General features: G+C 40.2%; 1 protein-coding gene across 10 annotated transcripts in view; it reads left to right on the top strand.

The window, feature by feature from the left end:
• CELF4 (CUGBP Elav-like family member 4) overlaps positions 1-13,680 on the top strand; it is a 715,804-nt gene that overhangs the window by 398,878 nt on the left and 303,246 nt on the right. For all 10 annotated transcript variants that reach the window (XR_008203252.1, XM_052670670.1, XM_052670666.1 and 7 more), the window contains exon 3: positions 7,242-7,290. Coding sequence is in view for 9 of the 10 variants with exons in the window: in XM_052670670.1 (XP_052526630.1) it covers positions 7,242-7,290 (49 nt within the window). In the remaining variant the exon portion in view is untranslated. The remainder of the gene's footprint in view (positions 1-7,241; positions 7,291-13,680) is intronic.

Here is a 13,680-nt window from a genome sequence, read left to right as displayed (position 1 = left end):
GCTGCCCACACAGAAGTATACTGAAGGTGTACTCACATGGCATTTCATGCAACCATAGCACTAACCACTGTTCTCATGGGAACAGGCATTTTCTTTTAGTGTTATAGATGAAATACAGAAATACAGAAGGCTGGTTGTATAGCTGACCTATGCTGAAGCAGCTTTTCTGATTCTGTAACTCTCATGGAAATTTCCCTGATCAGAGGACCCGGGCCATGAGTTTATTTTTTTCTTCAGAGAGGAGATTGCTTTGGATTCAGTCTTATAGCAATTTAGTTTAGATCACTGTAATTCAATTATGTCACTCAGAATAAGGTACAGAGTGATTTACTTGAACTTTGCAATTACACACACACAATCCAATTGTAGGTGATTTTCTTGGCCTTTCCAACTTTGACACTAATATACTTTGCATTTCCTTAGGGCCTTCAATCACAGCAGATTTTGTTCAGTGCTCTAAAAGTTATGACCCACTCTTAAAAAGCATTCATGCCAATACCTTTACTCGCAAGAGTAACTGTGTAGACTTCACTGGGATTACTGTTGTATACTTTCGGTATTTTTGGTGGCATTTTTGAACAGGAAGATCTTTTCCATTGAAATGATAAGAAGTAGACATATTTTCAGGAAATTTCAGGGCAGTTACTAACAAATTAATGCCTCCAATTAACATCTGAGCTATGTCATGGAATCACCAAGAAATGCATGACATCTTTAGCAATCAAGGTACTTTAGAATGAAATTGTCATCTATGAGACTAGCCAGTGTCTACTGGGTACACAGACACATTAATGCCCAATAAGCATTTGCTAAGAACTGACAGTTTCCATCAACATCACATCCTTTGCCATCAGACCAAAGGAGTGTTCCATCATTAATTTAGAGGACTGATGTCTGAACAATACCCAGCACAACAGAATGTGGTTGAGCAGGAAGAGTTATTTATTCACCATTATTGCTACTCACATCATTCAGACGTAAATTACAGAACTTGCTTTTAGCACCAGCATTTAGAAAGATTTTTTTTTCACCAGCAACCTTCATGATACATCGGGGTGTTCTTACCTTCATTTTACAGAAGAGAAAGCTGAGAAAGACACCGATATAATAGTATGAACAAATTCATCCAGAAGGCCAGTATACAGCTGGAATCTGACCTTGTCAGATGTTAACTCTCTACTTTCTAGACTGTAACAGCCTGATTCTTTGGGAACATGAGTAAACATGGAGAACAGATTACCTTCTCTTGCAGTTTTTGACACAAAGCCTAATCATACACCCAATCAGTTATACATCCAATCTGTTATCTGTTAATCACATTTCTTAAGGCCTGTAAGGAGGGGGAGGAAAAACTATTATTATGTAAATGATCAGTGTGGTCATCTTCTATGGTTTCAAGCATCCTACAACCTCTGGAATAACTTTTTTGCCTTCTGAAGAGTCTTATTCCTTTAGCATAGCCAGCAGATAATGCCCAACACTGCTCTCTTCTGCACAGGATATTATTTTCCTAATGATTAGTGGTATTTCTTAGTGGTATTCCAGTAATCTTCAGCAGCTCCTTCCTCAGTTTTCCTTCCTATCTCTGGTCTCATTTGAATCTGTTCAAGGCAAGTCTCCACTCTTAATATTTTCCTTCATTCTTATTGTTTTCAGTTCTGTTTGTCTGTCATCAAGCTTAATTGAGCCTTAGTCCTAGCTAGAAACCCTGTGTAATTTAATGAATAATGAAAAAGTGAGACAAGGAGGGGAAGGATAGTAGGAGCAGTGAGAGGAAGAAAGATGGAGACAATGAGAAATCAGCTGTCTCTATTTCCGACTCTTCTTTCGCAGATGATCCTTCTACCTGCTCTAAATTAATATCAAAGCCAGGGGGAGCACGAAAAGGTTGGTGGGGAAGAAAATGACAACCTTAAGGGAAAAAAATCACGATACAGAAAAGCGTCTGTCCCCTGTCTAATTCCTGCAGAGGCCTGTAGCTGATGGTGCTGAGAAAAATACAGTAGCAAGCTCTGACATTTCATTTCTGCAGAGAATTGAAAAAGGGCTTGCTGTAATTCATCGCTTCTTGTAACTCAAACCCTTTTTGACAGGAGTACCTGCGCTGTCTTCTAACAGTGGCACCATGGTGGCTGTAATTGGACATGAAAAATGATGTCGTGTTTCCACTTGCAGGGAGGATTGGGGTGGGCGTAGGTGGGGCAAATGGCAAGTTGATATGGGAAGATGAATTTGGCATTATTTGAATGAGTTGGTTTTAGGCAAAGGGAAGGAAAAAACAAAGTGAAGGTTATGAAGTGTAACGAGTAGAGTAATTTTGTCCAAGGTGTGCAAAAACAACAGTAAGGATGGTTTTTGGCAGAGATGAAGGTGCAAAGAATGAAAGGAAAGTAAGCAGCATAGTGCAGCTGAAGTTTTAACTCCCCAGTCAAACTAATTGCTTACGGCTTCTGTGGAAGAAAGGCCCACAGCTTTTTCTGCAATAGCATGGATTCACATTTTTGCTATTATACAGCACCCACAATTTCTGATACAGGGAGTCTGAGACACAGAGGTTGCATGATGCCACATGAGTAAAGTTAATGTGAATAGAACTCTGGTTCTTCACTGCTGTTTGCCACCTCTTTGAAAACTGGGTCTCTTGTGTGTAACCAGAAATTCAAATTACATTTTCTGGCTCTTTTTCCCTCAACATCCCAGCAGTGATGTTGAGTGAGACATTTTCAAATCATTACTGTGGCCAAAGTGGCCTCTGCATCATGAATGGGGCATTCTGGGACCATAAAGTTGGGAATCTTATAAACACTTCAAATAGATAGATGCTCATGTTTCACACAGAGCATGAACATTTTCAGTCATGTCCTGCAAGGAAGGAGAAAGGCTACAGATAAACTCATGCCAGATTAATAGATACTAAAACAGTATGTTCCTCAACAGGGATAATCTAGAATGAGAATTCATGATCATATTTCAAAGGAGACCACAGAGAACATCTTTGGGCAGAGGAAAGGAGGACCACTGCAGCAAAGAGAAGTGTAACAATTCCTTGGGGATGACCTTCCAGATTTTGTCCAGTCCATTTGTCAGTTAAATACTGGATTAGCCTACCTAGATCTTTTTCCTTGTAATGCCAAATCTCTCTTAAAGACTTTTTAGTGATAAGAATCACTAAAAGTTCACAGCCAATCTCTAGTTCCTATGATCTCTTGTGGCTGCCCATGACATTAATTGGATTTGCTGATTGGCACTGGTATTAGCACCTTTCTGTTTTTCTTAAATCTGAGGTTTCTTCCTCTTTTTTGCCTGGTTGGGGTTCTTCTGATGAAAATTACAAGTTCCTGCAGGAAGGCTTGTGTAAAATATGTAATTCCTGACTGTACTGGCAGCCTCTGGCACACATATTTCATGACACTGGAGGCATTTAAAGATGTAGAAGATAAGTTTCATTGGTGGACAGTAGTAGCTGCCATGGATTTCCTGAGCCTTAGGGCATCATGACGTGTTTTTAAAGCTTCATGTGCTGACTCACTCAAAAGCAACTTATCAATTCTAAGTTCAAGTTCTCCTCACAATTCCAGGAAGGGGCATCTTCACCAAGGCATGTTGTCCACCTCTAGTGTACTTACCTGAGTTCTTCCTTCATAAGGGAACTGAAAAAAGTAATTTGAGGTCACTGACTTTTCTAGTTCAAGGCAAAGATGATTATACAATCTCATTTACTCCAATATTTCCCTCCTGTTGTGAGCCCAGTTGATTGCCATAGGACTGTTCTTCCACCTGACACACTCCCATGGTCCACCAGGACAAGAAGTTAGAGATATCCATAACATTATTCCTGAAAACACTTTTCAGAGGACTGTAATTACGAATAAAAAAATTTATTTCTTTGCACAATGACAGTTCACAGCTGAAGAATAAGCAGAGAGCTTGAACCTCTGAATTCCTTTCTAAGCATGTGCTTCCCAGACTGGGGAAAGTATATTTTATTTTTCCACTTAGTCTTTCCCTGTTCCCCATGCCATCTGCCTGCTCCCACGGTATCTGTGTAAGGAAAGAAAAAAGAAAAGAGGGAGAAGAAAGAAAGTTCCATCTATGGAGGGAGGAAACTTAATTATTTTCCTCTCAGTGTTTCACCATATAATGGGTATTTTTCATGTCAAGATGATCTCAATTTGTGTTATGGGCTCTGTGCATACAGCATTTTCTCTTTGGTCTAGAAAGAAATTGTCAAGTGTATAAATCAGAGTGCACATTAAATGACACTAGCCTTTTATTTATCAATTTACCTAAATATTTCTTTTTCTCATTTTGCTAAAAACTTGATGTTCTCATCTGACTTTTGTGAACTGACCACATCCAGTTCTTCACAAGTAGGAAGAGTTGTTCCAAAGGCAATCACTTGAATTCAATGGGGAATTTTGTGGCTGTTAGCACATCTCCTACAAATTCCTACCTTATGTGACCACTTCTCTTTCCAAATGTCTGGAAAGCAAGTTCTCACTGTCTTTGAATGAGCAGCAGGGACCTCATATGTTTAATAGATCTTTAAGTGCCTCCAACAGCTAGGTGCTGAAGTGTAGTTAAAGGAGCACTATGGCAGGACGTCCATCCTGCTGAAGACAAGTACATTGCTTCTGGCTCTGCTAATATCTTGTGATAGTTGTGTGTGAGGGACAGACCTTTATAGTTGCAGAATCAGGGGCTGATGTGAGGTTTACACAGTACTTTGTAGTTTTTAGCACTTAAACTGCCTGGATTTTCTAGATGATGCTGGCATATAGAAGAATAGAATTTGCTCAGTAGTGTCTGAAGCCACTGATCCATCTTTTTCCAAGTGTGATTCTAACTGTTGTCAGTTTATGGCTAAGTACATTTTCCTCTCGAGACAACAATGCAGAAAGATGTGCGAGGCTCTCCATCATCTTAACCTACTTGTCAGCCAGTTTGATGACTTTTTATTACCAAATATGTGTTCAGAGCAATTAGAATAAATCTAAATGATTACGAACTACTTTCAAGAAAAAAAGAAGAAAAAAAAAAAAGAAAAGAAAAGAAAAGAAAAGAAAAGAAAAGAAAAGAAAAGAAAAGAAAAGAAAAGAAAAGAAAAGAAAAGAAAAGAAAAGAAAAGAAAAGAAAAGAAAAGAAAAGAAAAGAAAAGAAAAGAAAAGAAAAGAAAAGAAAAAAGAAAAAAGAAAGAAATGAGGAAAAAAAAAAATGAGGGAAGAAAAAGGAAACAGATTTGTTGGCAAGCTGCATTTAGCCACAAAGAAGAGAGGGGCAAAATCACCTCTACTTCATTCTAAGGTAGTAGAAAGACTGGAAGAGAAGCATAGAGATAGAATAATTAGAATAGAATAATAAGATATTTTGCGTGTTACATAGTAGTACTGCCTAGATACAGACATCACAACTAAAAAGATTGCAAATCTCTTGTTGTAATGATAGTTGGTAAAAATTAGTGCTTCCAGTGTTTTCCAGAGAAAAGAGAATAATTCAGATCGATGCCTACTTCAAACTGAGAAGAATTAGGAAGAAAAATTGTCATCCCTGCATTTGCAGGCCAAACCCAGACTCCCCCACAAAGTTCCATCAGGACCATTCCTCTTACCCCTACTCTGAGAGAGCACAGAGGTGGCTATGGTTAATGTACTTTGCAGTCAAGGCATAATACACTTCTGAGCACCTCTGCCCTCTGCCTGGAGGTTAAGACAGCTTTACTGGGCCTGCTGCAACTAACATGGATCCCAGTGGGAGTTTCCATTTTATTTAACCTCCATTTGCCTCTTTTGTTTTTTTTCTTTCTTTCTTTCTTTCTGTTTGTTTGTTTGCATTGCGGTTTGAAAAGGCATCCTGTGACACTTAGCCAATTTTTGGTCTGACTTCATTGGGAAGCAGTGGGTTGGCAAATTCCCATTGCCATGTTAATATGGTATGGAGGAAGAGTCAGGAAAGGGCTTTCAGATGGAAATCTTGGCTGTTTCTGATCCAGTCTGTATCACCAGCTATTAATAGCAGAGGAATATCCTAATCTCTTGCATCAGACATTGAGATAGGCGCTAGCAGTAAGGATGCTTATGAACATCCACTGCCACTTCTCCTGAGAAGCTGTGTAGCTCTAGGTGTAAGGGAACTCCTTTAATGCGGAGTTCTCTTGCACTCAGACTTTTTAAGATAAAAAGGTAAAGGATAATAAGAGAGGCAGTGATGGGAACCAAACCTGGCCAGTCACACTAACCGTGTGCCTGCACCAGTGACCTTCTGTCCCCAGCACTATAAAGGAGGAAGGGGACTCAATCATCTGTGTCTGTGTTTACATGAGCCCTGTGAGCAAGCACGGCTGAAGGCAGCACTTGGCTGGCAGCTGGTGTGACTGAACATGTAGGTGTCCTGTCTGTGCTGTGCTATCTGTGTGTCTCTCGGAATATGTTCATCCTTGCTATGGACTGGACCTGCACAAGGGAAAGACGCAGCTGTGCTCCCCAGCCTGGGCTGAGACCCCAGCTCCTAGGCACCATGATAGGCCCCAGTGGCCAGGCAGGAGCTGTGCTGGGTCAGAGTGGCTGAGAAGTCTGCTGTACTCTGCACCTCACTGAACACTGGAGACAGTGCTGGTTGTCAGTGTTTTTCTTACAGGAACAGAGCAACAGGGATAAATTAGAGAACAAAAATCATATTTTCAGCACAATGGCAAGATTTGTATATGCGCATATATTCTGATGTAAGAAAGGAAAAACACATTTGAAAAAGCAAAAGAGGGAAAGGGAGATTTTGACTAACTTACTGTGCCTGTCCTCTGAAGAAAGTCTCAATGGCCAGCACTTCCATGACATGGGCAAACTAGGTCCAAGTACCATTCCCCCATACTGCTGATAATCATAGCCAAACCTCCTGAGCCAATGGTTGAGGTGAAATTTACTTCTGTTCTGACACAGTAGCTTTTTCAGAAGAAACTATTAGAAATTTTAAAAGTTACATTTAAAATTTCAAAACCCAAGTGAAAAGAGTCAGTCTCTCTCCCAGTGTGATTCAGCAGAGCGCCTGTCAGGAAAATGGGGTGGCACTGAATTACCTCACACCAAGAAGCTGCCCAGGCAGCCTGTGCTCTGGTCCCTTCTTTGCTTACTAATTGCTTTTTTCCCTCCTCAGGGAGTGTATTCTTGTGCTTACTATGATGCATGACTCTATATATGAATGCTCAATTCCATTGTTAAATATCTGTCTCTCTTCGTTTTCTCTTACAGATGAATAGACCGATCCAGGTGAAACCAGCGGACAGCGAAAGCCGAGGAGGTAGTTGACTGCATTGCTTTCAGCTACAGTGCTAAGTATAATTGTTGTCTCTGGCTTCTCTCAGGCAATGTGCTGATCAATTAGTAACGTAATCACTGCCAAAGAAATTCCCTCTGCAGCAAAGATTCTCTTTATTAAATCTCCTTTACTTCGTCTCGCTTTCCTCATGTTCAATTATTATTTGATTTTAAAAGGCAGGCAGGTGCCAGAGATTGCCTGGGAAACAAATAACTGCCTTGTTAAGAAGTGAAGCATCAGGCACTGACTTAACAAAGTTTAACAGCAATGACGGCAACATAGGTTTTTCAGACCTATGTTCTGCTGAGCTGCAGAGGTGTTTAATGTGGTTAGGATAAAGCAGACATTTTACGATTTATCTGACCATGTTGTTTCTCCTTGAACTGAAACAACTCTGGTCCTGGACAAGGTAAATTTTAAGAGTTTTCTACACCTGCATCAGCTTATGTGGATAAACATGTTGTGGAAGCTGAAGGCTTCTCTCAGAAAAAGGGAGTTATTCAGGATTTGTACAGATGTAGCTGGAGTAAGGAGCTGGTCTTTCTCTTTTCCATCCTGCATAGTGGATTTGGAAGGCTTTGCTAAGTGACCATTCCATTGATCACTGGTGATAAGGTGTTTCCTCTGACAGGTTTTCTTTCTGACAGGTTTTTGTTTCTTTCTGCTTTTTTTCTCACAGGCTTTCTTTCACAACTGATTTTGTGGTACTACAGCATACATGCTTGGTAGGGGCCTGTTTGTCAGATCAAATACAGAGCTCACTAAGAATGGGTAACATCATCAGTTATGCAGGACTAGTTTGCATTCTATTTTCTTAAATTTGCATATTTATGTATATATAAATATACATATATATATATATAAATATATTATATATATAATGGCATTCATTCTTCTCTATACCTATCTGCTTGGCTGAAAAAAAACAACACAAACTAGAGGCTTTTGTCAATATATGCAGTTAAAGCAGTAGTGCTTAGGTATCATAGAAACATGGGAATAGATTTTGTCATCTAGTGATGATTTGGCCATGCGTTATATGAAAACTCTTTAATTTTCAACATAGACATAAACTTTTCTTCATTTATGTGACTCTATCTTTGTGTTGACATTAGTGGAAATTCCCCAGCATGAGCTACTGAAAAGGAGCAAAATGTCCTGCAGACAAAAGGCCCTGAAATTGTATTCTTTTTCAGTTGAAAGCTTTGGATTCCAGATGCTTTGACTGCATCAGTGTGAGGCTGAAACTCTCCAGTGACTCAAGTCATTGGAAGATTTTGTACACAGCTCATAGTTAGAGGGCTGGTGTCACAGAGTGGTGAAACCAGCAGGTTGGCAGAGGCTCTGTAAGGAAGAGTTGCGGTGCCGTGTAATCACAAAGCAGGGCAAGAACTGAATACTGGAAAAGTGCCCAGAAGTCCAAGGATAAATATGGCACTTCTGGAGTCCCCATAAAGTAAATTCAGGGGGGTTTGCTAGCGGTGTACAGAAAGCTTGCAAAAGGCTCTGCAGTGGCAAGTTCTATCAAGGGACAGAGCACTTTTCTAATCTGCAACAAAGCATGTCACACAAGGCAGCATCTTCTAGTGGTTTTTAACAGAACAGGGTCAATTTGCCCCCTTTTCCTTCCCCTCTGAAGATCTGGCTCCATGTCTTAGTAGGTGTGGGTAAGCTATGGGCAGTTGTCAGTGTGGATCTCCTATGGGGAAAGGGAAAGGCTCAGCTGCTTGGGCAAATGAGGGGACATTATGCACATTCCACTGGAGCTCGTGCTGACAGCGGGAGTGAAGGGAGAGCCTTTTGTCTATTTAATTAGACATACCAAAAAATAATAATTAGGCTGGCCAATTTGCTCAGTGTGCCTACAGGGTATGTAGCTCCCAATCACTTTTTTTTTTTTTTTTTTTTTAAATGCAAATCACTAATAGAGAACACATGCCTGGTTTTCTGGGGAAGGTTTTCAAACTCTTGCTAAGAGCAGCTGCTTTCAGGAGGAGAGGATTGAACCGCAAAGGGCTCGGGTGGCAGTTTGATTCCACATTATCTGTCACACCAGTAGTTCCCTCTCCATTGTATTTTACCTAATTATCTCCCCTACACATACAAGCCTCATCTCTTTCTACCCACTCCGCTTCCGTATTTCTCCTGTCGGTGGTGATGATAATGTAGGGCCAAATGTGTGTGCTCATCATTGGTGTGAAAGACACGCTGTCCTAATTTCCCACTGTCAGGCTGCTTGTGGGCTGGTGATGTTTCAGAACGGCATGACTCAAGGGCAACTATGGGAGAAAAGAACAATTGGCACCCAAGGGAGGCATTGTATGAAAACTTACGTTCTCTGTGAGCCCACCAGTTAAAGGAGGCAAGGCAAACAGAATGCTAAAAAGGAGGCTGTGTATCTTAGGAGCACATCAAAAGACTTCATTAGGGCTGCAAGATAAAGGTCAACTTCAACAACAAAGTTGTTAAGTTGTAGCTTATTATACCCAACTCATGTATCAGGATGGGACATGAGGAAAGGGGAAAGGCTTGGAAGATTAAACATCTCTTCTGTACTGCACAGTCTGCTCAAAGCCCATGGTCTAAATACATCCCTGTCTTCTGACACATAGGGAATTTTGGTGCCAGGTCAAGGTAGTAAAGAGAGGATGTGATGCTGTTTGAATCTGTAGTTCAGAAAGAGTCTGTAACTAGAAATGGTGAACAGTGTTCTTGAGGCAATGAGACTGTGTTTTACACAAGGATAAATACCCAGATTTTGTTGAAGCATGGGCCCTTGACTTTCCCAGTAAGATCTCCCAAAACCCAAAGCTGGTAGGAGTCTGGAATTTACTCCAACGACAGCAACAAAAGCAGAATCTGCTAGATAATTTTTTCCCTTGTTCTACAGCCTGTAATTTATTGGTCTTTAATCCCTTCTGTGTCTTGATTCTCAGTTGAAACAAAAGTGGGTTTGTTGGCATTTGGAGCATATGAGTATGAATTTAGACTATCAGACCATCTAGATTTGGGGAGGAATGCAAAATATTGCTTGGCACAAATTTCACTCATCCCAGCAAAATGGAAATTCTGACTGCCCCTTATTAGTTGTGCTGTTTTTATTATTTTGTCTGTTAATCCCCACATTGGACTAGGAGCAAGACAAAGAATGCAATTCTTTTCAGTAAAAACTGGCATTATTTACATTTGCCTAATCTCACAGGACTTAGAAATGAATGTATTTTCAATACATTTCTCTTGGGAAAGTCTAAATTAATGGGAAAATTGTGCATCTTGCATTCCTGCCTATTTGTGTGTGCAAATACTCAAGCTGCAGAATGTTACATGGGAGTATTTCTTCTGTCAGATGCTTCATGTGACTCCAAATATCTCATAGGAAGGTCAGAATCCTCCAACATTTTATAAAGACCTCAGCAGTGATCAGATTGATAGAACGTGACAAAAAGGCAAAAATTCTGTATTTCTTTCAGAAAAAATCAGAGTATAATTAGCTACATCAAGGATATCTTAAAATCTTTGTCTGACATTTGTGCTGCCCAAATTTTGCTTTGATTCCACAGAAGTTATTTTGCCATGTGTTATGTTGTCTGATACGTTTTAGGCATATAAACTACAACTTGATGTTATATTCTGAGTAAGACAAATTCCAATTAAACAGAAAGAATTTTCTATTACTTTCATCCTATTGATGACTTGACTTTAGTTCTTTGTCTTCTATTCAGCTCTAAAATTAGTTTTGTAGATATCAATGAATTAAAGTTTTGCAAACTTAGGGAAAGATTTCAAGTCTGTTTTGTGGTTTGAGGCGAAAGTTTGGAGCCATTTCTTATTTTGTTCACGGTATCTCTAGCCCTCACTAGACAGCTCCTGCTGCAGCTGGCAGGGTTAACCTGTGATAAACACAGCCCTGAGGTCCCACTAGCGTGTTCTGGGAGTAACATTTTTTAAAAGGAAAGGACTCTCCTTGCTTCTCTAGTTACACTCTATTAGTGATGCTTAGATGCGCCATTGCCTCCACATTCCTCTCAAAGGACAGGGGAAGGTCCATAAAGGAAGGCATGCAAAGACACACACAGTGTGCTACCCAGGCTCAGTGTTAACGTCTCTACCCAGAAACACTTCACAGTGGTTTCTGGTCCTGTATTTTATGAAGAAATTATAGAAGGTTCCTGTACTAAAGAAAATTAAAAAAAAAAAGAAAAAAGTCAAAGTCTGAAGTTGTTTAGTTGAAAGGTAGCAGCGTCCTGCAGAGAGGGAGTAAAGGGATTTATAGGAGACGCTGCAGTTTGACACATTGCAGTGCTTTCTGCATGCAGGACTTCACAAATCTACAAAAGCCTTTGTGTCTGTTTGTGCTTGCAAGAAAATTTGTTTGTGTATGTTTTGCAGAAGGTGTGTGCAGTGTCTTTTTTGTCTGCTGTTTAGGGAACGTGATAGCAGCTGCTGGAAGATTTGGACTGTCATATTTCAAGTGACTTGCATCATTTCTCAAGCTGTTATTCAGTATGCAGGCTCTGAAATTATCTGTTTGCTTATGGTTTATTCCAGCTTCAGAACAAAATGTCCAAGCACTCACAATATGCAGCAATACTGTGGTGCTTTGCTCATGCACCATAATCTGTTTCTTTTTATTCCCGTCCATCAGCTCAGCAATTATGATGGGGCCAGAATGACCTCTCTGCAATTTATAAGGCCTATTGTCTTTGGGGACAAAAGTCTGGATCTATTTCTTATTTCATCTGTGGCATTTCTAACTCTCACTAGCCCTCTGCTGCAGCTGGCAGGGCTTGTCTGTGATGAATGTAGCCTCAGATTCCACTCACTATCTGCTATTTAGCTATTTTTCATTTAAATATTCAGAATTCTATGGCTCATGCTGTTGGCCAAAATGTCTCAGAAATCTTCCTGTCCAGATGCAGGCTAGGTTAACTGCTACAATCAAACGACTTCAGGTTGGATTGGCTTTACTCTGCTATAACAAAGTCATGTGGAATTATTTCCTTCTTCTCTGGAAGTGCTTTTAGAAGGTCTATACAACCACAAGGAAGGTGTGAAGAAGAGAGCTAAGAGTAAATAAGGAAGTGGCAATCTTGGCAGAGCCCAGCATCTCCTGTCATGCACTTCTCAAGGTTAGGCTTTACTCATGTGCCAGAAGTCCGAGTGTGAAAATATGCACACATCAGAGTTGTACCATCTCATTCTTTTATTTGAATCACATGTCTAGCCTACGTTGCCAGATTCCATGGAAGCCATTTTACTGGCATTTCTCTGGCTTTTATCTTTGCTGAGCTCCCTTTATTTCTTCCCACCTCAAAAGCTGGAAAGTGGGATGACAAAATGTTTTGTTTCCAAATGGTGATCCATTCATCCCACTTTTACTTTGCCTGCACGGATTTTTTTTCTCCTCAGTTCCTTTTTAGCAGTCCCAGAGCCATTCAGCAGGACCAGGCTGTCAGCACTGGCAAACAAATGTAGAATCATAAAATCGCAAGGTTGGAAACGACCTGCAAGATCATCCAGTCCAACCGTAACCTAGGGAGATAATGTTCTCTCTGTCACGACTAGTCAGAAATATCTAAGCTGATCTGTCCTGAACACATCTTTAGGGACTACCATTAACTCTACCAAAATCATCATAAGCCCTGTAGTATTCTCACCCATATCTTTTATAGCTCAAGTTGTGGATGGCACAAGGAGGTACTTGTGAAGATCACACAGAACACATGTGTCACACTTGGCTGTGACCAGTACACTTTTCAGGACAGAAATGGTGGTTGGATAGTAGCAGATCTGTCTTCATATTTTTTGAGGTCTCAACTCAAGACCTCTGGACAAGTAATTTGCCACACCTTTATCGCATTCCACCTTCTTTTTTCCTTCAGTGCCCACAGATTTAAAAACCATATCTCTCATTCTTTATCTTCCCTTGCAGTTTGAAAGATTTTCAACTCCGTACTACATTGCACTTCTAAATCTCACAGTGTTGTATATATGCTCTTACTTAAATTTGCCCAAAATATGATTGGTCAACTCTTTTCCACCTTTCTAACAGGAGAATTTTTTTTGCAGAAAACACAGCCCACACCTAAATCCAAGTATCTTCTCTCTATTAATTGCATGTTCAGTATTAAATAGCTCACTGTAGTTCTCTGGGTGAAGGAAAAAAAGAAGTAATGATTGTTTTAAAGTAATCTAATATTATGTTAAAAAAAATCCATGGGGAAGGGAGATGAGCTCAGGAGTCAGAAGGGAAAAGAACCTGATATCATTCTGGGAGGCAGCCTTCTTGCTTCAGAGTTTGAAGAAGTATCAGAACCCACAGAAAGCACTAGCAAAGCACCATTGGCAGGGTGGGCACTGAGGAACAGCTGT

This window comes from Tympanuchus pallidicinctus, unplaced genomic scaffold (genome assembly GCF_026119805.1).
Source record: "Tympanuchus pallidicinctus isolate F22 unplaced genomic scaffold, pur_lepc_1.0 scaffold9, whole genome shotgun sequence".
NCBI classification, from domain to species: Eukaryota; Metazoa; Chordata; class Aves; order Galliformes; family Phasianidae; genus Tympanuchus; species Tympanuchus pallidicinctus.
This window is presented reverse-complemented; position numbering and strand designations above follow the sequence as displayed.